Genomic DNA, 27,411 nt, shown 5'->3' on the forward strand with positions numbered 1-27,411 from the left:
GCCAGGGGCGGGGCCGCGGCTGCTATGCTGGTTCCCGGGCCGGGCTGTGCGGAGCCCCACATGGGCCGGTGCCTGGCCGGGGGCGGGGCAGAGGCAGTGAGTGCCGAGCGCCTTCCCGCTGCTGCGCGCAGACCTGCCCGCTCAGCCCCGAGTCCGGACGGCGGAGGCGCCTCTGCTCCCCCCACGCTGCTCGCAGGTGAGCGCGGGAGCGCGGCGGCTGGCCCGGCCCGGCCTGGCCCGGGGAGGGGGTGCCAGCCAGCCAGCCAGCCAGCCAGCGGGCTGTTTCCCCCCGCCCGTTCCCCCTGCGCCGGCGGTTACCGTTGGGGGGGAGGGGTGCCTGCGCCGTTAACGGCCAGGCCCGTTCGGAGCGCGCGCGCCAACGGCCGCCCGCGCAGCGGGGGCAGAGGGCGGCTGGGAGCCCGCCCGGCGGGTGCGGCGGTTGGAGCGGGGCCCCCGCGCCCCCAGCCGCGTGGGGGCGATGCCGGCGCGGCGGGGCCCCGGCGGTGCAGCGTGGCCGGGCTGGCGGCAGGGGGCGAGCGGCTCTTGACCTTGCTGCGCGTGTCCCGACCGCCGGGGACATGTGGCCGAGGCCCTGTCCCGCCCGCCCTGCGGGCCCGGCGGGACCCCGCCGCCGCCGCCGCTCTGTGCCCCCCCTCGTCTGGCCGCGCGGCGCGGGCTGTCCTCGCCGGACGGAGTCGGGCGCGGGAGCCTCGCCCGGGCGCCCGTCGGAGCGGCACCGCCGCCGCTGGCGTGCGCGGCCCCCCGCGCTGAGCCGGGGCCGGGGGGAGCCGCCTGGCGAGCGGGGCTGCTGGCGTTCCGCGGTGCCCTCGCGGTCTCCCGTCCTCCTGCCGGGGAGGAGCTCGGGGTCTGTGGAGGCTGCTCAGCGAGGAGCTGCCGCGGCCCGGATCTTGCCGTGAGGATCTGGGCTCCCCAGCCCCGTTACTTGCAGTTGCTTGTGCGTTTCCGTTTCAACCAGTCGAAAAACTAAAACTTCACGGTCACTTGCTTTACTTCCTGAATCCTTTTTCCCTCTCTTATTCTAAGAGTAGCTGTGCAAATACATAATGCTTATATTTTCCTCTGGGTTTGTTTTAATCTTTTAGACATGCTCCGTTTATCTACAGTACTCCGTCAGATAAGGCCGGTGTCCAGAGCACTCGCTCCCCATCTAACACGAGCATATGCAAAAGATGTTAAGTTTGGAGCAGATGCTAGAGCTCTTATGCTTCAAGGAGTAGATCTTCTAGCCGATGCTGTAGCTGTCACCATGGGGCCAAAGGTAATGGAAGATTTTGCGTTTATTTTATGTTAACACTTTGATCTGGTTGAAAACAACACCACAGTGGAAAACAGTTGTTGGTTTACTCTCAGTAGAGCTGCATGATTACTTACCATCTGCAGGTCTGTAACACAAAGATGTGGGGGTATGGACAGATTACTGCAAGCAGCCATATTCTCATTTTTGTCACGTGAACCACGACGACAGTGCATGTGCTTTTCATAGTAGCAAAGTAAAATGAATTGGGTCACTGAAAGGTGCAGTGTATTTGTTTAAACAGGTTGAAGGTTAAGGGGATGTGCATGATAGGTTACCATGGCTCAGCTGATAGTCTGTAACAATGCAGTAGATAATTTAACTATTTAGATCTTAAGGTGCGTTAATTAGCCTGAGATTTTTTTAAAAAAAAAACAAATTATGGTGTTTGTAGGTAAAGTGATACAAGGTGAAAGAGACATTTAAAGCGTAACATTGAGTTTTCAGTTGACTGGTAAATGTTATCAGCTTAAGTGAAATTCCGTGGCAGCGACATTCATTTATGCTGCTTATAGGACAGAATATAGTGCATGATTCCCTGTAAGTTTTAGGCCTTCTGGAAAACTAGCTACTGTATTCTGCATAGTCATGCAACGTGCAGTAAGGCTTGAAATGAGATTCCTTTTTAAGGAAGAGACGCTGACTTTCTTTGGGCTTATAGGAATGTGTGTTTCCTATAATAACAGCATATGCACGGTCGTTCTTCTCAAGGGTGCTTGGCCTCTGTAAAATTCATTCATGTCTTTCTTGCGCATTTTGGGTGCTCTATTAGCTTTATTCAAAGTAAAAAATGCCAGAAGTGGAGCAGATGAAGGTTAAGGAACAGTGATGTCAGCAAGCTGTGGCTGTTTTCCATAAAGGAGCAAAGTTTAAGTGTAGTTAGTTAATTTAACTCTTGGGTTTTTGGGTCAGGCTACTTTGTGAATGCCTAAGCATAGTTTTAATGCACTGGTTAAAGGGCAGTTCCTGATGCAACTTACTGTAACCTTGTGGGGGTTTTGTTCCAGTGTTCTCACTTTATCTGCTGTTCTCCATGTATTTGTAGAGATTCAGGGTTTGTACTGTAATGCCTGATTCAGCTTTCAGCATTTTTAAGAAATATCATTCTGGTGAGGTCATTCCCTTTGGCACTGTTATATATTTAAAGAAATATGGTTTGCTCTCATGCAATCTTTTGATATTGCTGCCAACATGTTGAGTACTTTGTCAAAGCTTGTTTATGTGAGTGCTTGGATTCTTGATATGCAGGACCATTCAAAATGCATGTGTATTTACTGCTGGTGTTCCTTTTTTCTGAAACAGATAAAAAGTGTTTGTTGAATGTAAATCCTTTTATGTGATCGGATATAAGTAGATTTTGTTGTGGCACTCTCCTCATAGCTACCAAACAAACATTTGGAATAAGACCACATCAAAATGCAGGATAAAATTAAGGAAAACAAGGAGAGACTACATGAAGAACTTAACAGTAGCAGGATCAGTAGAGAGAGTTTTCTTACTCTTGAATCACTTTTAGATTTAGGAGAAGTGCAGGTCAAATGAAATAGCAGTAAGAAGTCAGATTATGCATTATTTTGGCATAATTGTTTTATAGCACAGAGTTAGAATCATGTAAACTCACAAGTTCAACCTTAGTAACTGAAGCTTAATGTTTCTTTTACAGCTTCTAGGGCCAGTTGTGCTTCAGAATCAGTATTGCCTCATGCATGGCAGGAATCCCAAGTTAGTTAAATCATTGAGACAGATGTGAGTGGGCCCTGTGCAAGCGAGGAATACAGTGCGCTGTAGCGGTAGCATGCAGTATGGGAGTCCTTAGCTAGCTTCTTGGCACGTGATCCAAACTCTGGTTGAAGCTGAAGCTGCACTGGTGTGTGATCAGCTACAGCAGTGTCTCGGCAGGAGCCAGTGTGGTCAGCTCTGAGCTGGACTTGTGCAGCGACAGTGGTGAGGAGGGGCAGTTGCTCTCCCTTCCCCTCTTCCAACAGCTCCAGCTGTCAGGATGGATAAAGAGTTCTGGGGCAGCAGTGGACCAGAGGTGGCTCCTTGCATTTCTGCTGCCTCCAGCTCAAACTGGAATGTTACTAATTGGGGCAGATGTTCAAGCTATTGAATTAGTCTGGGAACAAGCAATCCTTGTGCAGGTGCATCTGCCCTGTGTTCCCTATATGGTCCATAGTTTCCCATATTAACTGTGGCCGTATATGTTGTATAGGATAGTCCAGCTTTTTAGTTGAACGCAAGCGTGGGCTGAGAGAAGAAAGGCTTGTTAACTTGCAATGTTTGAGAAATTATTGCAACACATTAACACAAATTTGTTAACTATTCTCAGTTCTCTTTGCTAATCACTAAAAAAGTTTGCAAGTCTCTGCCTTTTTTTTTTTTCCCCAGAACGTGCAATGAATAGAGCTTTGTATTACTGTTTTTCAATCACATAGACTTTTTATTGTGATTTGATGGAAATGTTGCAAATTTAGTTCATTATGTTGCTGTATTTTAATTTATTTTATTTTTGCTTTGTTTTAATTTTAGGGGAAAATGTCTGTTAGAGGGAGTCTCTTCAATTATTTTTCTCTGTAAGGCCAGTCTTATTTTAGTTGCAGACTTCTGAATCTGTGGTATTAAGCATTATGGCTGGGGAATGAAGCCTCATTCTGTGAAAGTAGAAAACCTTTGAGCCATTTTCCCCGTTTTGCAGAACCTTGGTAATGTGTGTGCTTGAAAAAAGTCCTAGCTGAAAGCTCTGTGCAAGGTCATGTTTCTGTTCAGCAGTGGCTGTTCAAAAGGATCTTCATCTTCAGTTGAACTCTTGGAGTAACGTGCTGTGGATTGTGTGGCTTTGGTTTAATATTTGTTCTTTGTCATCCTAGGGAAGAACAGTTATTATTGAACAAAGCTGGGGAAGTCCCAAAGTGACAAAAGACGGCGTGACAGTAGCAAAGGCAATTGACTTAAAAGACAAATACAAAAATATTGGAGCCAGGTTAGTTCAAGATGTTGCCAACAATACAAATGAAGAAGCGGGAGATGGTACCACTACTGCAACGGTACTTGCACGTGCAATTGCCAAGGAAGGCTTTGAGAAGATCAGCAAAGGAGCTAATCCAGTAGAAATCAGGAGGGGTAATTTTTTTTCCCTTGTTTTTAACGTTTAATCACTGTCTTTCTACTTCTCATATCCCAAATTTGACTGGCTTCCTGAATAAGTTGCCTTCTTTTTGAAGAGCCACATAAAGTTTTATATGAAGAGTGATGCATAGAGAACCCACTTGTTTCTGTTACATTACTTACTCTGAACAATTTTTAATTTTTCTAATAATTTTACTATTTTATATGCAGCTAACTTGGTTAATTTGTCATAGGTAAACTCCATTTAAAGCCATTTCTGCATTTAATTAATTTCTGATAAGGGTATAAATTTACTGGTGCCATGTAAATAAATTTGCCATGAATTTCGATCATGATGGAAAGTATGTTGCACCAATTAAAAAAAAAAAAGATCACTAGGTATGCAAATGACAATATGGAACTAGAACTGCCAGTCAGTTGTTTTTGAACGTGCAAACTTGATGCATTTTTGCAATGTGGACTTTGGTTTGAAACTTAACCTGTTTGTAGGTTCTTTTTTGTTTGTTTTCTTTTGGTTTTTTCGTTTGTTTTTTCTCTGCTGTATACCTTGTTTTGCTCACTCACAAGTACTCTGTTCATCTTTAGGGGTGATGCTTGCAGTTGATGCTGTCATAGCTGAACTGAAGAAGCTGTCTAAACCTGTTACAACTCCAGAAGAAATTGCGCAGGTAAAAAAAAAAAAAAAAATTAAACCAACTTTAAGTAGCTATTCTTCATAAAAAGTTCTGTGACATCAGGTTTAATGGAGCTAGGTATATGACACCTGAGTATTTTTCTTTATGTATCAAGATTCAGAGTATGTTTCATTGAATGGTCTTCATGGTAACGCTTTCATTTTCTTGAGTTATTTAAAATTCCCAGTATTCTGCTTTCAACTGCACTGCTAGAAGTTAGTTCAGAAGCAGGTAGTTTTTTCTCATCAAGTTTCATTCCAAGACATGGTCTTAGAACATAAATTTGTGTACTTGGGAAGAATGGAGGAGAGCAAAGATGCGTTTGTGGATGGGAGGTGATGGCAGACTTCCGGGAGTGTTGTGGATCTGCTGCGGGAGTTTCAGGTTGAGGTGGGTGCCCAGCTGGGTCTCGGGCACCAGGTGTGTTTGCCTTCATGGCGTATTTCTCCTCATGGCCACAGATTCAGGTGGCCTGTGTGTGCTGCATGAGCCCAGAGCATGGGAGCTGGCCCTGTGCTTGAGTTGTCCAAGAGCTGTTAGCCCTTCTAACGGAGTTCTTGGGTCCTGGTATGAGTGTGCTACAGTCAGCTGCCCTGTCTTGTCAGGAAATGTGAGAATGAAAATGGTTACTCTGGTTTTCTTTATAGTGAGGAAACAAATCACTTGTATTGTGGGATGAGATTAAATGGCTTGCTGTTTCAGGTTGCTACGATATCAGCAAATGGAGATCAGGAAATTGGCAATATAATCTCTGATGCCATGAAGAAAGTTGGACGAAAGGGTGTAATCACTGTCAAGGTAAGAACTGACCAACATACAGACTAAGTGCAAAGTGACTGTCTCTTCTCCAGTTAGGGCTGGCTTTTGTGGCCTGTGATGTAGCTGCTGCTGCTCATGCACAGTATCCCACCATAATTCCTCCCACCCCAGCTCTTTTAGATCAGGGTTTGATTGCTGTTCCCTCTTACCGTGCTTTTATTTTGAAGGGGTAAGCACATAAAACTGACGTGTGGTGCAGAGCCTTTCATTCTGTTGTGCTTAGTATGCTAAAAATATACTTGTGCTTTTGGTAATAAATACAGGATCGTTAATGCAGACTTTCTTGCATCTAAACAGGATGGAAAAACTCTAAATGATGAATTGGAAATCATCGAGGGTATGAAATTTGACAGAGGCTACATCTCTCCATATTTTATTAATACAACCAAAGGTGAGTTAACAGGTCAAATACCTGACAATGGCTCTTGTAAGTTAGAAATAAAGGTACCTGTTACAAAGACTTCACAATCCGTTACACTACGTACCATGGCAATAGGGCAGTGAGGTCCTTCCCCATCAGAGGCTTTTAACCCTCGGTAAAAGCTTGTAGTCTGTGGGTTGTTTGTTTTTTTTTCTTCTCTGCTAAGTGTGGACAGTGTCCATGTTAACATCAAGCTGTCCCTGCAACACTCCAGAACAATGTAGAATTGAAAGTGGAATCTTGGAGAAAACAATTTGTGTCTCTTTCTAATGCCATTGAAAAGTGCAACAGTTGCTCCAAAGTAGCTCCTTAAGTTTAAGAGAATGCTTGGTATGTTTTTATAGTCGGATTGTTCAGATAATGCATATTGTTTCTGCAGGGCAGAAATGTGAATTCCAGGATGCTTATGTTTTAATCAGTGAAAAGAAAATTTCTAGTGTACAGTCCATAGTTCCAGCTCTTGAAATTGCCAATGCTCACCGCAAACCTTTGGTCATTATTGCTGAAGATGTTGATGGAGAAGCCCTCAGCACTCTAGTCTTGAACAGGTGAGGCTTAAAATCCATACTTTTAGACAAATACTGCTTTTTTTTGTGTTTTCAACCTTTTAAAGGAATACATACAAAACTGCGTATTTGAATTTGCTGCAGTGTAGTACTGTTGTCTGTTCTCTTATTGGTGCCAAAGAAACAGCAGCTTTTGTACATAGCCATACTTTGCATCGGTTCAGACAGAATTTCAGTTGTTTCCTAACTACCTTTTTGAGCAAAACCAGTTCGGTTCGTGAAGGTCTCTTTGTTTGCTTGCTTGTTAGAGCTGTACTGAAATAACTGGTTTTACTAATTAGACTCGTTCTCTGAACATAAGTGGAATGTTGCTCTCTGAATTCTTCCCTTCAGACTGAAGGTTGGTCTTCAGGTTGTTGCTGTAAAAGCACCAGGTTTTGGTGACAACAGGAAAAACCAGCTTAAGGATATGGCAATTGCTACTGGTGGGGCTGTAAGTAATGATCTTTTAATTGGCTTTTTGCTCTAAGAAATGCTAATGGTATTTAAGGAGGAAAATAATGTATACTCTTGGTCCATGGCTTGTATTTGCTGTGTTGCAGGCTGTGTCCTGTTCTTTCAAAAATGTAACAGTAACTCTAATGCTTGATTCCTTGTATATATATTTTTTTTAATGTGGATATTGATCATTGCTGTGTAGCACAGCCCTGACCAACCATGAGGAATACGTCCTTTTAACTGACTGAAGTTGCACACGTTTTCTTTGCAGCATTTAGGTTATTAAGGGGAAGGAGGAATATCAAGGAAATTTCTTAGAAATAGCAAATCTTTCTTGCCGCCTTATAAAACTGCCTTATAATTGCCCAGACTCAAGTACAGCAAATACAATTTTAAAATGTTTGGAATAGAGTGGGTAATTTTCTGTTGTACTCAACTGCTCAAGCAGCTGATGTGCTGATTAGTGTCCCTTTATGCTGCTTTTCTTAAACACTTCAAAATTATAGCATGATGCTGGGATCCAAAGGTGGTTCTTGAAATAAAACTTAGTGTTTAAGCTAACTGGAGCACAAAGTAACAAAATGAGCAAACTCTGTTCTAAAGTCATTTAGTGCCAATACTCGTAACTTCTTGAAATAGGAGGACGACTCTGTAACACACTACTTTCCAGGCACGTTGAATCAGTGAGTGACATTAGTCAGTCATGAATGAGAAGTTGGCAGCTCCCTATTCCACGAGGGCCAGTTTGTGAGGTACCTGCGTGCCTGGACTCTGTTAGGAGAAGGGAAGAGTTTTGTTCAGCTTAGCTGCAGTAGTGTGGTTACTTTGCAGTTAGCCTGCAGTTAGTATGTGTTTGTGTGTCTGTAAATAAAAAACTCGCATATGGAGAAGCTGTGAATTCCAACTTTTCACGTAATTTGTTTCAGGTGTTTGGAGAAGAGGGTCTGAGCCTAAATGTGGAAGATATTCAGCCTCATGACTTTGGTAAAGTTGGAGAGGTCATTGTGACAAAAGATGACACCATGCTTCTGAAGGGGAAGGGTGAAAAGGCGCAAATTGAAAAACGTATTCAAGAAATTATTGAACAGCTAGAAGTTACCACAAGTGACTATGAAAAAGAGAAACTGAATGAGCGATTGGCCAAACTCTCTGATGGAGTAGCAGTATTGAAGGTGAGAAGTTAAACTTCTTAGGAAAGGGGTGGTATCGGTCCTCGATTGCTAAGCTAAGTTACTACTGTGTGGTTGTCTCAGTCTTTGCAGTTGACTTAGATAAGGAATTTGGCTTATTACAGTGCTACACCTTGGTATTAAGAACTTGATGAAATATCACCTAAAACTGTGTGCTTGGGCTTCTTGAGTGCTGAGGTACGAAAGAACGCTGCCAGCATGGGAGAGCATGGGTTTGCTTTCTGGCACTTTTCAGTTAATGACTCAAGTTGGCTATTTAATTTTGTGGCAGCAGTTCTACAGCCAGCAGCGCTCTCCCACCCGGGCTCCTTGTGTGGACCTTGACATGTGGCTTGCTTGTTGTAGGTTGGTGGCACAAGTGATGTGGAAGTGAATGAGAAGAAAGACAGAGTTACTGATGCCCTGAACGCGACCCGTGCTGCTGTAGAGGAAGGCATCGTTCCAGGTGGTGGCTGTGCATTGCTTCGCTGCATTCCAGCATTAGATGCTTTAGCTCCAGCCAATGAAGATCAGAAAATTGGTAAGTAAATTACTTGAACGTGTGTGTGGAAGCGTTAAGAATAGACTTTCTTCTGTCCTGAGGCTTTGTAAGATTAAATACAGATCGCTTTCGGTGAGTTTTTAGTTACCTGATCTTTAGAACCTCACCCCCTTGGTCTGGCAGTCCCTCTTTACAGTGGGAAGGAGCTTTCACTGTGTCCCTGCCTTGGATGTGAAAGAACCAGTAACAATAAAGCAGCAGTACCCCCTGCAAAGAACTGCAAACCACTAAAGGAGAGTTGAGCTGCCTGTCGCAGCCGTTGCAGACAGACATAAAATCTAAGAATCCTTAAGAGACTGTGTGGCAAATGAAATGGAAAAAGGCTTTGTGCCTTGTTACAATAATAACGCTCCTTACTATCTTCTGCAGAAGTAAAACTAAAACACGTGTGAATATCCTGCAATGATTTCATTTGTTGACAGATGTCAAGTAGCAGAGAACTTTTTCCCCTGGAACTGATACAAATAGCTTATGTTCTTGCTCAGAGGGTTCTCTTTCTGTATCGACCTCCAGCACGTGAAGGTGTGCCTTGGCAATAGGAGCAGCATATGTAATACGTAATTCTAAACATCCTTTTCTTACAGGCATTGAAATAATAAAGAGAACGCTGAAAATCCCAGCAATGACTATTGCAAAGAATGCAGGCGTTGAAGGATCGTTAATAGTTGAAAAAATCCTGCAGAGTCCATCAGAAGTTGGCTATGATGCAATGCTTGGGGACTTTGTAAATATGGTAGAAAAAGGAATCATAGACCCCACAAAGGTAACCTAAAATAGCCTTAATTCTCAGCTTTCCTGCCTCCCAGCTCTCGTGACAGTCAGCAGGTATTAAGTTATTTCTTTCCTATTTTTAGGTTGTGAGAACTGCTCTGATGGACGCTGCGGGTGTTGCGTCTCTCTTATCAACAGCAGAAGCAGTGGTGACTGAAATTCCTAAAGAAGAAAAGGAGCCAGGGATGGGAGGAATGGGTGGGATGGGCGGAGGAATGGGAGGTGGCATGTTCTAATTCCTGGGATAGGGATGCATCATGAGCTGTGCTGTTGAAGGTTGACAGTTCTGACTTTAAAAACTTCAGATGTCAGTGTGAGAGGGTGGATAGTGACTGAAGTGAGGCTGGTGTTTAAAAGAATCACTGTAACCATCAGTTACTGGATTTCATTTAACACACGTGTAATTGTTTACAGTCATTGTCCATGCCTACAGATAATTTATTTTGTATTTTTTGAATAAAGACATTTGTACATTCCTGATAACTGGGTGCAAGATCCATCTACCAAGGTCCTGATTTAAACTTAATTAAGGCACTTGATATTCTGTTTCAGAATTTATTGGTGCTTGCCAGTACTAGGAAGAACTTGGAAGCCGCTGTGCGTGAGACTAGACAATTGTGTACAAAGTAGGCAAATATACAGTTATGTGACCTCTGTGTAATAAAACAAACTGCTCAAGAGTATGAAATGTATCACCTTATTCATCTGCACACAAAGTCATGGGAGAACCTTGACAGCCTGCTGCTTCTAAGATTTACTAGAAATCTGACACTTTTGCTTGGAGAGGACAGGCCCTTCCCCTCCAGGAAACATTCCTTTGTCTGGACTGTTTCTCAGAAATACAAGTGACTTTAATTCTGGTGAGAAATACCTAGGCTGAACTGACATGACAGTTCTTTGAAATATTAAACAATGCTATGAAAATAAGGCACGTGCATTGACTTTATTTTGCCCTGTCTGTACTGCTTGTTTCACGTGCTGGAACAGGCCCAGTGCATCTTTCACAGCTCTGGGGAGGGAAGGTGCCCCGAGGGTATGAAACAGGTAAGTCGTCTTTGCTAAGGAAGGGTTGTGGGGTTCTTCATACTTCTCTTCTTGCTCAGGTGTAGTGTGTGGTTACCTCCTTGCCTTGAGACTTCCACCCTCTCCTAGTGGGCTCCAAGATTTAGTTTGAATTGTTTTGCACTAAGTGCTTCTTTACCCTGAATAATGACAGCTTTGTTTGCTACCTACTGTGTTCTTTGACCTGACACAGCTAACAACACTGATGTGTAGTCTTTTCCGCTTTCCAAACTTGAAAACAAGGGTGTTCCCAAGCTTGTGTATGTTTATCTCTGATTGTCTCGACAAATGAAATTACAACTTCCTAGTGCTTTAAAAGTGACCTCTTAATCCAGCTGTCACTTTGCCAGCTTCCTACCTTTAGTAAGAACTGTCCTTCACAGACAGGAAGTGTGAAATTTCAGTTGCTCTTTCTGGAAAAGTATCTAAATGGTCTGAAACTACTTCAGGGCCGTCTTTTGCCCTGAAACATACCTTCCTATGTTATTTAATACACGGTTCTGTAGTAACCATGTGGGTTATGGACTCTGGAGAAAGGACCAGCTTCAGCACCTGACCTGAAGCTTCACCCAATTTCAGTAAGGAAATGTGGTAAGGCAAGGCAGCATAGAGAGGATTTTAAGTCTGTTCAAACCTATTCACTTACATCTCATCAGAGACTGGAAAGAGAATATTAATGTAAGGAATAGAACTACTGAAAATGAATTTGAGACAGCTGGTACCATCATAATGGACTTGTAGTTAAATTGTAGCATGATACTGAAAAAAACCCTTAAGAAGTAAGGCTTAGCCCTCTAGTGTATGTTTTTTAATGGCAGCTGGCCTTGGGTGTGCTCATCTGCAGTAAGTGGAGGGCATCTTGTTCCCTCCTTCCAGGGAGGACAGCACTGTGGTACAGAATATTGTGCACCTGTGCCCTAGTTCTCAAAGAGGTAATGTGTATTTACTTGGTTTAAAGTTGTGTTGGGACTGGGAACTGTGTGCATTAGATGAGATGCATTTGCCATAAGTGAAGTGCAATGTGTAACAGTGAAAGAGGGGCAGGTAGGCAGGTTCAGCCTGCCAGACATACTACGCATTCATCAGTGTCTAAAGCCCAGGCAGCTAAGAACCACTGGCTATAGCTGAAACTGCTGCACTCAAATTACAGTACTCCTTATGTTAAACTCACAAGTGTTCAGGCTGTGTTGTTTTTTCTGTTGCAGTTGCTGGTCAGACTTCAGCAGCAGCTGGTGACTCCTGACTTACCCTTCTCATTCATTGGGATTAAAAGCACCTGCTACTCAATGCCTGACGCACTGTTCCATACTCCCTGAAGCCAGAATGTCAGTTTCCCTTTGCTCGGCCAGACTTGGCGGAGTTGATGCTGTTAAGTTACCTTCACGCTCCTAATAACTTAAACTTGAGTTAATATGTTACAATGCTGGAAAAAAAAAAAACACATAAGCTTGGATAAGGCAGACCTTAGACTGTGACTACACAAACTGTTTGGCAGGTTAATAAACAGCAGCCGGAGATGTCTTGTGTTACAGTAGCTGCCAATTGTCTGTTGCTGGTAACACTTGAAGTTGCACTTGATTGCAGCTTGAACATTCTGTATACATCTGGCTGAACAGGTGTGTCTTGTACAGTATGAAATCACACACAAAGCTCAGGTATGAAATAGATGCCCCAAAGGAGGAGCATGGCACCTCTTGTACAAATGAAATGTACAAACTAGTTTATAACAGAGGTTGTTACAGTTTTCCCCTCTATGTGTGATGAACTTCATGAAGCATTAGCTCCCGAGGTATGCTTGTTTCTGGGCCATGGAGTTTGGATGCTCTTCTTTCAAAGGCAGCTACCATCTGCTTTACCACTTCATCAAAAAATAGAGTAGCGAGTTTTGAGTGTAGGAGTGAACGAAATTCAAAAGAAACCTGTTTAAGAAAATAGAGAAGAATTGTTTTTCCTGTATCTACTGTTGTGGTAAAATGCTGTTACAAATAGACAGCTTCGTTGAAGAATCTCCAGTTAGTCTGCAAGTAAGCTGTGGGAGAAAGAACAGTTAAAATCATCTAGGGGTGAGTGCGTCTGTGAAGAAAAACGTTATTCCTTGGTCAGAGTACTGTCTCCCTGGGCTTTTCAATTAGAAGAATCATTTTGTTCAGTTCTCTGAAGTAATCTTTCAATTTATCTAAGCTACCTGTATTTTATTTAATAAATGATGCATCACAAAATGTAAGTAAAAGATTTGGGATAATGAAAAGCTACTGACAAACAATAACTTAGTTACTTTGCGCACAGAATTCACTTGGGGACAAAAGTTGTCTGAAGCAAGTCCTGCATGGCAAGACAGCAGACTTACAGGTAAGCTGGGGCAAGCCCAAGAGGCATTTAAAAGCAGCTTGAAATACCAACATTTTAAATCAGTCTTTCCATCTTGATAGCTGTAGTTATGGTATGTTCAAAGAAGAGCAATTTACTGACTAAACCTACAAATTGGCTTTTGTGTGCCATATCTCCTACCTGAACACCTCCCGCTCTTGCTCCTTTGCTGCCCTGACATGGGCAGCCAATGTCAGAGTACAGACATACTGGTGAAGTCCTCTGTACCGAGCCCTCGGGCCTCCTGCTGCAGTGCTCAGAATGGAACTTCTACATTTTCTTTTAGCTACTGAATTTTACAGTTAAACTGAAGCTACTGTAGCAGTTAACAGTTATGGCAGGGGTACAGGGAGTCCACTTTCTCCATCCTCAAAAGAAACGGTTGCTTTTATGTTAAATAGTCTTCAATTATGCTTTTGTGCTATGCTGGCCTTCAGTCTAGTTAAATAACATCCCCCTAAGGCTGTCGAATCACGTTGTTTTGGAATACACAGCTTCCTGAAATGATTACAGAATTTTCAGGAAAAGAAGCGGGTTGCTCTTCTGTGGTTCTGTCACTCCTGCTGTAGCATGTCTTTTGGATTGAGATTTAAGTATTTTTGTCATTCTTGAGAAACTGGCAGATTAAATGCCAAATGGAGCAAATACAGCTTCTCTCAAGTTACTTATGCGTAATGCATATTAACTGTGGAACAGGAGCACAGAAGTAATTAAATGACTTGGACTGTAAGCCAGGTGTAGCTTAATTTACATTTGCTTGACCTCAAGCATCAGTAAAATTAACATGCCTTTTGAAAGTCTGAGAGCTGTCACGTAGAGCTCTGCGGAGCGGGGATAAAGAATTTTGCATCATGTTCAGTAACTATGTAAAAACTTGAGGTATGGTATACATTTACAAAGTTTGCAGATGGTAAAAATGGTGTTGTGCTTCAATCTATGTACCAAATCATTTAACAACTGAAACCAAACCAGAAAAGTTCCCTGCTGTATGTGTAAGTCTCCTGGCATCAGGCTGGCAAAACAGTGATGTTGTAGCTTGTGGGAACTAGCATAACCCAAACCTCAAATTACATTTTCTAAAGCAAATGAGCATTCTTGAAATCAAAGTTTTCTCTCATAAGTATTTGTAATTGCACAATATGTTTTGAGAAGTTTGTTGTGAAATGCTTATCATCCCTATCTGCACAGGCCCAGAGGCAAGTACTGCAGCAGGTCAGTAACTAGCAAGGGTTAGTGTCCTTAAGGACTCACCCTTGTGAGGCAGGCCCCTGCTCAGCTGGCTACATTTGCCTCTGCTACCTCAAAATGGGCTAAGCAGTAAGAAGTATCCATAGTGTTTCAAAAAAAAAGTGAAAGTGTCCATTTTAAGTCCAGTTTTGACGCCCTTTAACTGAAGTTCTTGACCTGAAATGTCGAGGTGGCTTGGGGGAGGGGGTGGGGGGGGAAGGAGTTTTCCTCACGAACTCAGTATTTAGATTATAGGGTTTAAACACTTGCTTAATTCAAGTTTTCTCAACTGATTTATGGCTTGAGTTAAGAGCTAGCTTAGGTACTGCAGGAACTGGCACTTATTTGCCTGGAGAAATTCAAATCCCATGAGCAAATAATATGCAAACATCACTGGCAAATCCTATGAGAAATGTATTTTTTTGAGTGCCTAGAGATTAATTTTTACTGTTGAACTGTATGAAGTGCAATACAGCAATAAGTCGAAAGTTATTAACCCAAGGAGATTAATGTGCTTGTTTACAAATACCCCAAAAGCTCTTTTTCCTATTTAGAGAAGATAATTTTTAAAGCAGAGTATCCCAGTAGATGGCAGCAGGATCAACCCATTTCTGTGTACTTTTGTAGCCTGTTCTGAACCCCAGCTCAGTTATGTGCTCAATGCAACACCTACTCTTAACACTATAAAATGTAAGAAAAAAATGTGATGACAGACTAAATAGACAAAATGGAAAAGCAGTAACTTGAGTGGAAACCAAACTGTCTGGGAGTAACAGGCTAAATAAGATACTGGATTTAAAGAGCAATAGTCTTGAGCTGCAGTGATATCCCACCACAGACAGAAAAAAATCTATTATACCTGTATTATAGAAGGAAGGAGTAAGACTTAAAATACATGAAAGAGTAAAATAGGAAGCCAGGAAATTAAATTGACCAAACTGCAGGCCAAACAGGACAGATGGGAGAATGCCTACTTTCTGGTACCAAGAACACTTAGGTTGTAGAGTAATTAAAGGAAATAGCAAAGTATGTTTAGTATTTCTCCCTCTGTATTTGACTGTCTAAAAACTTCAGCATGTTTAGAATTGTATGGTGAGAGATATGGTGAGAGACACCAGAGACTGTACCATGGCAGTCTCGACTGTATCGAGGCTGTTTCATGACAGGCGGACACCTCACAGAAGGCTGCTGACTCTAAAGGACACTGTAGCGGTTTCCATGTGGTAAAGCTTGCAAATTTTTATTTTAATAGTAGTGACTAAAACTAACTTGTTTTAAAAACAAATTAGTACCAGCCATAAAAAAAACCCAAAAACCACAACTTAAGATACTGTTTCTATACCCTGTTCCAAGCATGTGGTAGTATTAATTACAATACTTACTGAAAAATCCAATGTACATGTCCTTGGATAACCAGGGATACCTGGGCTGAAACGCCACACTGTTTCCAAGTGATTAAATAGTTTTCCGTCTGTGCAGGATGCCTAAAACAAAGTTTAAAAAGCCAAGCTACGATTAGGCTTTTATAGATGTGACAAACTGATATTACTGAAGTTTGCACTTGCATTTTGTTAAGACAGTGAAGGTCACGGCATAGTTAAAATTATTCTTATAGTGCAGCCAGCATAAAGTCCTATTTGCACAGTGTCATTTACGGCAAAGTAATTGAATCCCTTTTAAGGGAGAACAAAAATTTGAGAGTCATAAAACAGATCCCTAGCATGATGCATAGAACACCAAAATAATGCTAATGCTATATACCAGAATTTTGAACAGCACTGTTTTAAGCAAATGATATAGATATTTACTGGTTTTATTTCTTTTTTAATTACAGGTATAGAATGTTTTATATACTGATATATAGACTGGTAGTCTTGGGCTATAGGAATGCTTAGCATTAAAACAAACCTGATTGAAGACAAATTCCAAACATCTTCTGTCACAAGATACTATCGTCATCAAGAGCTACCATGAAGTTGGTAAGACTATACACTCAAGTTCATAATCAGCTTATACGTTGGCTTTTAGTTACCAGCAAGCCATATTTAACTAACATTTCAGGAGTGCTTGCATACAATCCTACTTTAAAACAATAAAGTATTTGCAGTAGTTGGCTCCATAGTTTTCACAACAATAAGGTCCTTATTTTCACTCACTTTGTTTTTAGCACATATAGCTAATTTTGTGTGGCTATATTTGTAACAGAAGAAGATTGAAAGACATACTTCAAAATCATCCAAATACATAATCTCAGTTGTCTTGGAATTTCTAGAGAGAATTTCTGTAACTGTTTAACTCTTTTTTTTTTTTTTTTTACAGGTCTTACTGTTACCACAAGCAGCTCTATGATAAGCTCAGTAATAAGGTAAGCCATCTCAAAGACTAATCAGCAGCACAAAAATACCTCCATTTTTCTGCCAAGGAATGAGATGCAGCGTCTTACTACTTCTACAACAGAAAGGGGAGGAGTAGAGGGAAGATTAAACACGAAGAGCTGGGCTTGCTTTTCCTGCTGCTGCCAAAAGGGCAGGAAAAATGGGAAAATTGCCAGTGTGTCCCCCTTGCTCCCAACCTTATAAGTAACAAACTCACTCCGTGCTTTCCTCTGCGGCAAGAGCTGCTGCTACCAGTCTGATTTTTCCATTGCTCAAGCACTGCTGCCGTAAGCAACAAATCCGTGCTTATTTTGTCGCCACCATGCTATGTCACCACCCGCTATGCTAGACCACCATGCAACCTGCCTTTGCCCAGAGTTATTTCTGAGGACAGTGAAGTAGACCAAACACACAGTCGCTTCTCTAGAAATGTTCCTACAGTTATATGAACATAATGTAAACTTCTAGGAAAAATAATCCCAGCAGAGAAAACACTAATGAGTCTAGGAGGAGAAAATCTAAAGAAACAGTTCTCATCACTACTTCCATGATCTTTTCTGAGACAAGAAATCCTCTTTTGAGTGAATTAGAGGTAAGAGAGTTGGTAAGCCAATCTGATAGCTATGTGAAAGGAAAAAGGCAGTCTTGTCAGGGAAGACACAAAAGGGAAAGCAGTCAGCATGTAAAATGCAGATTTTCCATTGTAGCCGTTTAACTTACTTAATAAAGGGAGAAAGATTTTTTTTTTCTTTGCAGAATCAGTAAGTACCTTGAATAAAGGCACTTTGCATATTCCCTTTCCAATTCATGTCTCCCCCTGTACTTAAGAAACCCAGTTTCTGTTTTGAGCAGTGTCTCTTAAAAGGAAGCCTAGAAAATAATAGTGAAATAGGATATCCAAACAATTATCCTGAACAGCAATCAACTGTTGTAATTCCACTAGTTATTCCAAAAAATAGTCAAGATCTGCCATGTGAAGGGAGAGGCAGTTTTGTTGTAAGGAATCTGTTCTGAGCTGTTCTTAACCAAAACAGAATTGAACATATAAGGCAAACTAGTTAGAAGATCCAGACATCATTTAAAATTTCTCCTTTGACATTTTTCTTTTAATTATTGCTCTTGAAAAGCTGAAAGGAGGAGAAATACAACTGCTTCTCTTCTGACCAAATTAATTCTAAAAGATTGACTTTAAATCCACTCTTCTATCTTCTCATCAATACACTAAATAACAAGCTCTTCAGCAGGTCCTACACTTAAGTTTAAGGCTTCTCATATTAGCTAGTTAAAATTGTCAGAAGAAAAGTAATGGCAGGTATCAATTTTGCTAAGGCATCAGAAGCTACAGTTGGCAAAGATAACTTTTAAGTCGGTATTAATTTTGCATTTAGAGAGGCTTGGACAAAATTATAACAAAAACAAAAAAAGGTATACCTTCATTAATGGCTGCTAGTTTCTCCAGCAAAAGGAAATTAAAAGGCAGTTCTCCCCCACCCCCCCAGCCATTTGGCAGCTTATGTTTTAAAAGCACATTCAAATTCTCTCCAGTTACCTAAGACTTTAAACAAAAGCCACACAAGCTTTGAGCCACACAAAGCACTTCCAGCATCAATTTTGTTTTGAAGCACCAGTGAATTATTTGAATTCAACAGACAAAAGTTACAGCTAAGAAAAAAAAAAGTTACCTTAACTAAATGTGGTCTCACTAGGGTAACAACCGATGTATACCTCTCTACTACAGGAGGGAATCCTATTTCTAGCTGTGCTTTGCAGTATCCAGAGCGCTTCGATAATATATCTGACTTTTTACACCAAGGAACAAATAGTTTGTAATTCTCCACAACAGCAACAACTTCATACATTTCCTGCATAGAATACCTGGAAACAGAAATATGAACATTAGTTACAAGGTATTTTAACTTCCAATTCAGTATTTTAAAGTTTCAATGATGGTATAAATGGCATAGGCAGTTTGGAAGGTGAACATACAGTCACCTGAAAACACTACCACTGTTTTTGGAAATGGAAAAGAGGAAAAAAAAGTAAAAGTGGTAGAAGTCTTTGCATAAAGATGCAAAACACCACACAACATCCAGCAGTAAAGTTAGTGAACAGTGAACCTGATGTCTCCTACTTTCTGCAATATCAGGTAAATATGCATACATTTCAAATGGAAAAATAATTTTTCCAGCACAGCTGTGTCTTTATTTAGGTAGATCTCAGATATTCATCATAAGGAATCCACACTTCATGGCTTCCAAGAAAAGGTGTATCAAAACTACAGTACTTTACTTCATAAGGTTTAAATAAAGGAACACTACTTTCCTTATTTTATCCCAAATAAAAAAGCTTAATTAAAAAATACATGCAATGGAAAAAACTCACAGCATCACAGAATGGCTGAGGGTGGAAGGGACCTCTGGAGGTCATCTTGTCCAACCCCCCTACTCCAGCAGGATATTGAAATCATATGAAAGAATATGATGGCAACATTTTAGTTGATTCTACTGTAATGTGGCAAAGTATTACATAGCTATGGTTTTTAATTTTTAGTTCTGACTCAGAAAAGAATTGAAGCACATGCTTAATTCCAGCTGTGTTTAAAGTGAAGCATATGTTCAACAGTACTCAACAGTGAGTACTATTGGACAAAGGCTCTTTTTAAGTGACTATGCAAAATGTGTTGCAGTTCAAGAACTATCACATAAATAAATGTTAAGCATAGTCAAAAAATAATGCTAATAAATAAATAGTTCATTCTATTGTGGACCAGAGACTGGGGTCAGATCCCAGTCTCATTAAATTAACTGGAATTTTCCCACTAGCTTTAAGGCAAACAGGATTTCAAAATCTTTTTCTATGTGCCTAAGTTTCTTCATCACACAACTAATTATTTTCCTTCTTTTAAAGAAAGAAGAAAATCTCGAGAAGTACACCATAATGTAAGTGCAAACATTGGCATGTATTTGGGACAGAAGGGAACAAACTGAGAGTTTTCACACCTGTTGGTTTATTCCCATTACCCCAGATGAAATTAATAATGTATTCTTCCTTTTCAGGGTTGTTTTTGTTTTGTCATGGACTAGAAGGGTTATTTCTGCTGTTTCTCTCTATGAGGCAAGGGTTTTGGGTTCCTACATTCTTTATACTCAATTTCAGACTGGAAAAGCCTGATCTTTACAAATTCTGAAAGTCAAAACTCCTTCCTAGTCTCCAATTGGGCAGAGTCATAGGGGCATGTGTCTGCAGGGATGCTCAGTCTTTGAACGTCTAGCGTTTCGGATTAATCACAGCAAACACAAAATCGATAAGCATATAAAGTCTCTTTCCACACTTCTATACAAACCCTATAATTCTTCTTTCAGAATATTCTTTTCTTTTATTTACTAGTGGAGCAGCAATGTTGAAGAAAGTTCTTGAAAAGGTATGGCTCATTACAGGTACTTGCAAAGGAGAAATTCTGGTCATCAGAATACCACAAGAAGCCAAGTGCCTGAAACAGTGAAAATGCTTTTAGATGTGTTTCGTATCAGCAAAATAAATAACACCACAATCAGGGAGACAAACAATCTCTTGTATAACATCCAGAAAATGTCAGATTCAGATGGAAAACCAAAGGCTCGTAACAGTATACAAACCATTAAAAACACAAGGAGGACTTTTTTTTTTCCTTAGGAGAAACTAAAAATAGCCCCCAGTCACGAGAAAAGTAACTGGCAGAGTAAAATACAAAGGCCCTCATTAAACATTGGCTTCATGGCAGCCCAAGTTCATGTACAAGCCTCATATGTACTTAATTTGCAGAACAGGCTTTCTTAATAGCAAAATCAAAGCATAGTCTGCAATACTTTACCCTTTTGGAATACGCAAAGAAGAGAAGGTTCCACTTGGAGATACAAAGTTGAACTCTGCTGTAATCCCTTTGCTGCCGTCCTTCTCTTAACAGGACAGTTTCATTTTGAAAGTCCTTTCAGAAAGTGCATTGCTTACCCAGCTTTCAAAATTTCCTTCAGAAAATATCATGCAAAGCCTTGGACACAGTGTTTTCATAAATTAAACTTAACAAATTACCTTTAAAAGTGCTAGTAATTTTAAGATTGCACCTCAGTGTTCTCTGTTTGTGAACATCTACACTAAAATCTAACAAATATTCATTGTGATTAATAGGTCTGTTCTGCTAAATTATCGATTTTGCCTAGATCAAGTCAGTTAAGACACAAAATGCTACCTCAAAAGCTCTGATTTTTGGCACCAGGAAGTTAAAAATGTCACTATTTGCTGTCAGTGATTCTACAAACACAAGCTAAAGAGCAACCTTGGTCTTTTACTGTCCTTTCTCTAAACAACCAACCAGGACTGTACTTCTGGATTCACATAGTCAAAAACGGAACCAACCTTCCCCACTTAGCATTAGGCTTGTTTGGTGGTTTGTTTGGTTGTTTTGGTGTTGTTTTTTTTAACACAATGAACAGATAGATGCATTTTTTTACTAACCACCAAAGTAGTCTAGCAAATTACAGTTACTGATTTTAAACAATTAAAATTATTGTTAACATGTTCTTTAAAAATCAACATAACTTTGAATTCTAAAGAAACACAGTAATAGTCTGGGACTGACCGCATTGGCTTATGTGGTCGCTGTATTAGGAGACAGGCAAATAATAAATTAATATTCAGTTTAGAGGAAAATCAGCAGCAGCAGCTGACTAGAAACAATCTGTACAGGCTTTTAAAAAAAGAAATAAGCAACTGTGATACAAAGTGAGATGACTGACAACACAGATTGTAATCACTGCAGTTGAAAAGGAATTACTTAAGATGGGACAGAAGTATGGTGTCGAAATTAAGAAATAATAGGTTGACTTTAAAAGTCTTTAGACAACAAGCTCTGCAAATGTTTGCAACTGTATCTCAAGGGATGGGGACATAGCCTGTTTTTTTCCACAGAGACTGGACAAGACTGTTATGGAAAAGCACTGCTTTGACAGAAATGCTGGAAGGGTGCCAGTAACACTGTAGCTGCCTTAACCAGATTCATAGAAAGTGTTCAAATGTTTGGGCCAGACCTCATTCTGGAGAGCTAATTTAAATTACTTTCCCCATCTGGGGCTACATAGAGTACACAGTCCGGACTAATTGCCGGGTTTCTTCTCTTGGTTTTTTACTGTAATGCTATGCCAGTATATTGTTTCGTACAGTTTTATCTAGACTTGTTTCAGCTACAAGGCTGAAAAACAATCTCTACAAGTAATCTTTTAGCTGCTGTAAGACAATGTCCTTTCCACAATTATATCGCCATTCAAGGAAGGCAAGGTTAAGAGAGGTTATAATGCTAACAAACATGGTGAGAATTCATCTCTCTCCCAACTTTATCTGAAGAAAAACAGATGCTATGAGAATGTGCTGGGCTCAGTCCCAGTTCAGGAAAGCATACCTCTTCAAGAAATCACAAAAGCACAGATTTCAATGGACTGTCACACACATTTTTGTGAACCTGATCAAGGCCACAGAAGAAAAGCCAAGTCCACACTAGAATTCAGACACACCTACCACCTCTGTATTTATCCTCTGATGGTAATAGAACCATGTCCACTCATACTGCTCTTACGGCATCCTTCAATTCCTGCCACTCGCTGTTTTCTCCCTAAACATTTGGGCACAGATCACTGTATCACCTGACTTCCATGACCTGAAAAGGAAGTATTTACTGGTGTATGGTATACATACATAAGTGATCTATATTCAGTGATTATTTTTAGTAGCTACAAAATTTTCTAAGCCTAAATTAACACATTTTTGAAAAAAGGGATCTTGAACTCCTGACTATAAAGGCTTAAGTTAGCAGTAAGAGCATGCCAGGCCAATTGTGCTGTTATCCCAACTGTTACTTCCATAAGGTTAGTGATACCTGATGGCCATTTTATGGTCCACGAGATATGAGTTGATCCCATTCAAATTCTTTGTCAACAGCTGTTCACATCCCAAAAAATGAGTGTTGCCAACAAGTGTCCTCATTAGCATCTCAGTCGGAATAAGCACAAGAGACTAATTTACCACCTGATTCCTTGAAGTCTGCTACTCAGCACAGTAAGGGGCCCGCCAAGTTGACAACAGGTACAGAATGTACACCAATAGCAACTGCAAGACGTGAAAGCATACCCAGCTTCAAGGCTACAAATAATACAGCACCCTTTTGGATGCAGCTTGCACTTGCTTAAAACCAGCTGCCAAGATTCTTGTAGCTTACACTAGAAACATTTTCAAACTTCAGTTGCAGCCGGTTACTTAATGAGTTTCCTTGTACTGCACACCCTTCCCGGTAACTGATTTTGCCCTCAATTCAGGACTCCAATACATTATTTAGAAAATAGCAATTTTGTTTAGCAGGATTGCACTATTTTAATATTGCAAACACATCCTAAAGATTAAAACACAAAGGATATACAGTAAGAAATGTGGTCCAAGTAACATGGCAGATTATAGCACTGCACAGTAACACTTATGTCAAATAACTGCTTGAAATTTGACATCATGAACCAATCTCTACTCCACTTTTTCACTGGTTTTATGAGGATGACAGTAAGATTTTTAATTTAACAAAGAAACATAGCAGCACTGCCATAACAGTAGTAACAGGTGAATCCTTTTTCCTCCTCTTTTAATATTTTTGAATTACATTCTCTCTTGTCTGCTTGTTCTTTTTCTTCCAGTTACAAGATCAGCTCTTCTCCCAAAGCATATTTTGTTTTTCCAGTTGTTCCAGCCAGCCTTACATGGGATCAGGGGATAAGGAACTTGTTGCATTATCTGAAGTGGAAAACATCTGGGCGTTTTACTCAGTTTTTCGCTTCTTTTAAGGATTGCTTAAAGTTATGCAACTGGCTCAAGCAAAGGGGTGGCAAGTTTATAGTCTGAAAATCGTTTGTTCTTCCACCCGCACTGGCCGCGTCGGAAGTAGCCAACAGCTACCGAAGCTGAGGGCAGCGCAGCCGCCCCCGGGGGACGCAGAGCCGGAGGGGCCCTGGGAGTACCTGCCCTCTCCCCTTCCCCAAAGCCGCCAGCTTCTCGCCGGGGCAGCACCGGGCAGCGCCACGCTCCCCCGGGCGCGGCGAGCCGGCCAGGGGCTCGCCCAGCACCGCCCCGCCGGCTGCAAGGCGCCCGGGCGCGTTCACTCTGGAGCACACCGAGGGACCGCGCGCCTCAGGCGGCCCCTCCCCGCCCGCGGGCCCGGCCCTGGCCGCCGCGCCGCGGGGCTACAGCGGGGCCGCTCGGCGGGCGGAGGGCAGCCGGGGCCGGCCGGGCGCGCCGAGGGGCGGTGCGGCGTCGGGGCCCCGGGACGGGACGGCACGCCACCCGCCGCGGCGGTGGGAGGAGCCGCCGCGGCGGCGGGGCCCCGGCTGCCACCCCCGCGGTCACTCCGCCTCGCCCCGCGTACCTGACAGCGGCCGGGCGCGGCGGCGGGGCGGCGGCGAGCCCGCCGGCCAGCGCCCTGCCGAGCGCCCGGCCGCTCCGCGCCATCTCGAGCCCCGCTCCTCGACGGCTGCCCCGCCCGCCCCCGCGCGCTGCCTAACGGCCGCCAGCGCAGAGCCGCGCCCCCGCGCGCGGCCCAACCGCCTATCGCCGCCGGCCGGCGCGGGCGGGGGGGCGCGCGCAGTCACGAGACAGCTCAGGCGCGCGCGGGGGGAGGGGGGAAGGCCCTTCGCCTGATTGGCCCGGCGGCGCGCGAGCCCCGCGCACGGCTATAATTGGGCTTGTGCGCGTGGGGCGCCCCCCCAGCGCTCCACGGGGCAGCGGCGGCAGCGGGGGCGGCCAGGCCCGGCCCCGCCCCGCCTCCCCCCTTCCCCGCCTCCCCCCGCCGTCCCGCAGCCCCGCAGCGCGCGTGACCCGCGAGGAAGGGGGCCGGGATCGCCGCCAGGCCGCCTCCGAGGGGCGGCCGCGCGGCCTCCGCGGCGGAAGGAGCTCGCCGGGAGGAGCCCTCCGTGGTGGGGCCGGCCTGGAAGGGCCCCTCGGCACCCGGGCGGGCGGGAGGCAGGGCCTCACCGCTTATCCCGCGCGTCCCCCTTCCCCTTCCCTCAGCAGAGGGCTGCTGACGCCAGTGTGTACCCATCTGGGGCTTAGCCTGCTTCTGCTCGGTGCAGGCTGAAGTTCAGAATAATCAACGTCATTAAAACTTGCCAGGGCCTCCGTAGCCCTGGCTATAATCACAGAGCATCGGTTTGCTAAAAATTGAAACAAAAAACTCGTACTGTTACTTATGCTGTCTCATAATTCACCTTCCGAATACAGCCTCCTTCAACAAAAGCGTGTTTTAACAACTATACTGCAACTGAAGAACATACATCATACATCTCATCATACATTTCATAGGTAATATGTGTTACACAGAAGCTGTTTAAAAGTAAGTCTGCAAAATCTATTTCCATAAAATAGTTTGGTTTGGGGTTTGGTGGGTTTTTTTGTAATTTAGTACCTGGTGGGCTATTCAACTCTTGACTGGGAATCTTGAACTGAGACAGTTCTTTCACTTCATCGCATTTGCACATTCTTACTTGAACATGGGTCTGGGCTGTATGAGACTAGAAAAACAGCTTGGATACATTGTCAACAACGTCTCTTCAACTATGGGATGAACCCATTCCCACTCAAATGCAACTAGAATTTTACATCCGATGTAAATGAAACTTTTAGGTAAAGCAGTTGAATGCTGAATGTATGGAAGGGGAGAAGATTTCTGGACAAAACAACAGTTCAACTACATAAGTCCACATATACATCCTCTTCAGAAAAGTCCTCCTTATAATTACCTTAGTGTCCTTGCCATTAGCAAAACCACTCATTATTAAACAAGAACAGCACCAGTTTGGATAACTGAAACTCACCGGAGCAGCTCTTACTTTATCACATCAGGGTATGCTGTTTTTCAGATAGGCTGTCCTGTAGCGAGTTCTTCATATTGAACTTGATGAAAAACAGAAACATGTACAAACCCGTGTTCTCCAATGCAGGAGAAAAACAGCAAAGCCAGAAATGCAAAAAAAGCCCAAATCCTTATTACTAATCTCATCTGCGTGTTTTGCCACTTCCATTAGAGCCGCTCTTCCTTGCTGGCTTCTGTGTTTGCCGTGGGAGTGTGGTCTGTACCTGTTGTTCCACCTTGCTTCTGTGGGTCAGGAATTACCTTTTTGAGAGTTGATATCTTTTAACATTGGGAATAACTGGAGGATCAAGTGTTGAGAAGCACAAGATGATGGATGTCTGAGGGAACTCTGAGTTTTTTTGCTTTATTTGGTTTCCTTAGTAGGCTCAGAAATACAGACATAACAGTCCTTACACCTTGCTTGGTATCTGCCGTTGGAAAAGAGATTTGCATTTACTAACTTTGACAGGAAGAGTGGCCCAAATTAATATTTAACACCAGAGACATGCAAGATGTTTCTGATACACCAGAAAGAACCATGCTGTATGACCAAAAAGAAATTTTGTTGTCTTTTTTTCTAAATGCCATTTTTGTAATCCTACCACCATGAGAAAAGGTTCAGCTTAAATGTAATTATGAGGTTTATACTGTTTTAAAAACATTTAAGAATTTTAAGGACCATTTTAAGTGGGCAGAGAGACAGAGTCAGTCTTAGATGAGGCAAGAATATCCCTGTTTAAAAGTAGGCTATCTTTTACACAATACCTTCTGCTGTGTTCCTACAGATGACTGAATAGGGCAGCTAGTTTAGTATGCTCCTTTGGCAGCTGAGTAAAGCAAAAATAAAACAGTTGTATTCCTATTTATAAATGAGTTTTGAATAACACTTGCCATTGAAGTATCTCCAAATGGGTGAAGTCTCACACCCATACGTTTAGGCTGAGAGAGATGACCTACGAGCATAGGTGATGATTAAGTTGCTAGTTACATGAACTGCAAATGATGCAGCTAGGAATTAAGGGCAGATTTACTATTTCACACTTAAGTGGATTTATCAGGAGCTACAATATAAAATCAAGAGAATTTTATGATGTTTCATATAGCACCAGTGAACTGGGTGTGCTGGCATAGCAATAATTAAAGGATTTGGCTGTAAACCTGTGTGCAAAGCCTTAGACTTGTTACACCTTCATAAGATTTTGGTGGGCTTGTAAATCCAAAAGAGGTTAAAACCTCAGTTCTTACTCACTCACAGCCAGTTCTGAAATCCAGCTGCTCTGTTCGTACCCTATCCCACTTCCAAAACAATACAGGATGCATTGATTTAACTGCTCCAGAAGAACACGATCCGCACTAAACCACCTGGACGCCACCCTCAGCTTCTGGAAGGCTGGGGGAGGATGGCTCCTCCAGGAAGGCTGTGTCTTTTGCTTCTCCTCGGGGCTGGCGCAGCCCTTACCCAACCACCCTTCCCCTGACAGCCCCGTGGTGCTGCGCCAGCTGTGGCACAGGCCCCCTGCGGGCCTGAAGCCTGGTTCCTCTTGAGATAAAATCCGCAAAAGGATCCTCAGACTCCCCCAGGGGAGCCCGCAGTGCTGCAGGAGC

At 42.6% G+C, this 27,411-nt stretch overlaps 2 protein-coding genes across 5 annotated transcripts; one reads left to right on the plus strand and one right to left on the minus strand.

Annotated features, from left to right (window-relative positions):
- Positions 1-36: 36 nt before the first annotated feature.
- Positions 37-10,541, plus strand: HSPD1 (heat shock protein family D (Hsp60) member 1). The gene is made up of 12 exons (XM_072873863.1): positions 37-196; positions 1,104-1,279; positions 4,183-4,435; positions 5,027-5,109; positions 5,818-5,913; positions 6,232-6,325; positions 6,735-6,903; positions 7,255-7,354; positions 8,286-8,531; positions 8,895-9,069; positions 9,675-9,853; positions 9,945-10,541. Exons 1-12 carry the CDS (start codon positions 61-63, stop codon positions 10,095-10,097), a joined length of 1,860 nt encoding a protein of 619 aa, XP_072729964.1. The 5' UTR covers positions 37-60; the 3' UTR covers positions 10,098-10,541.
- A 137-nt stretch (positions 10,542-10,678) lies between these two features.
- Positions 10,679-24,517, minus strand: COQ10B (coenzyme Q10B). Of its 4 annotated transcripts, XM_072873871.1 has the most exons (6): positions 24,325-24,481; positions 22,436-22,578; positions 20,236-20,382; positions 18,575-18,767; positions 15,900-16,001; positions 10,679-12,842 (listed from the first exon to the last, which is right to left on the minus strand). In XM_072873871.1, exons 2-6 carry the CDS (start codon positions 22,474-22,476, stop codon positions 12,675-12,677), a joined length of 651 nt encoding a protein of 216 aa, XP_072729972.1. In that variant the 5' UTR covers positions 22,477-22,578; positions 24,325-24,481; the 3' UTR covers positions 10,679-12,674. The 4 variants fall into 4 exon arrangements, with proteins under 4 accessions (XP_072729972.1, XP_072729970.1, XP_072729971.1 ...); XM_072873869.1 differs by lacking the exon at positions 22,436-22,578 and having other exon boundaries at positions 24,325-24,517; XM_072873870.1 differs by lacking the exon at positions 24,325-24,481 and having other exon boundaries at positions 22,436-24,275.
- Between the last annotated feature and the right edge of the window lie 2,894 nt (positions 24,518-27,411).

Source organism: Ciconia boyciana, chromosome 10 (assembly GCF_034638445.1).
Source record: "Ciconia boyciana chromosome 10, ASM3463844v1, whole genome shotgun sequence".
In the NCBI taxonomy this organism is placed as follows: Eukaryota; Metazoa; Chordata; class Aves; order Ciconiiformes; family Ciconiidae; genus Ciconia; species Ciconia boyciana.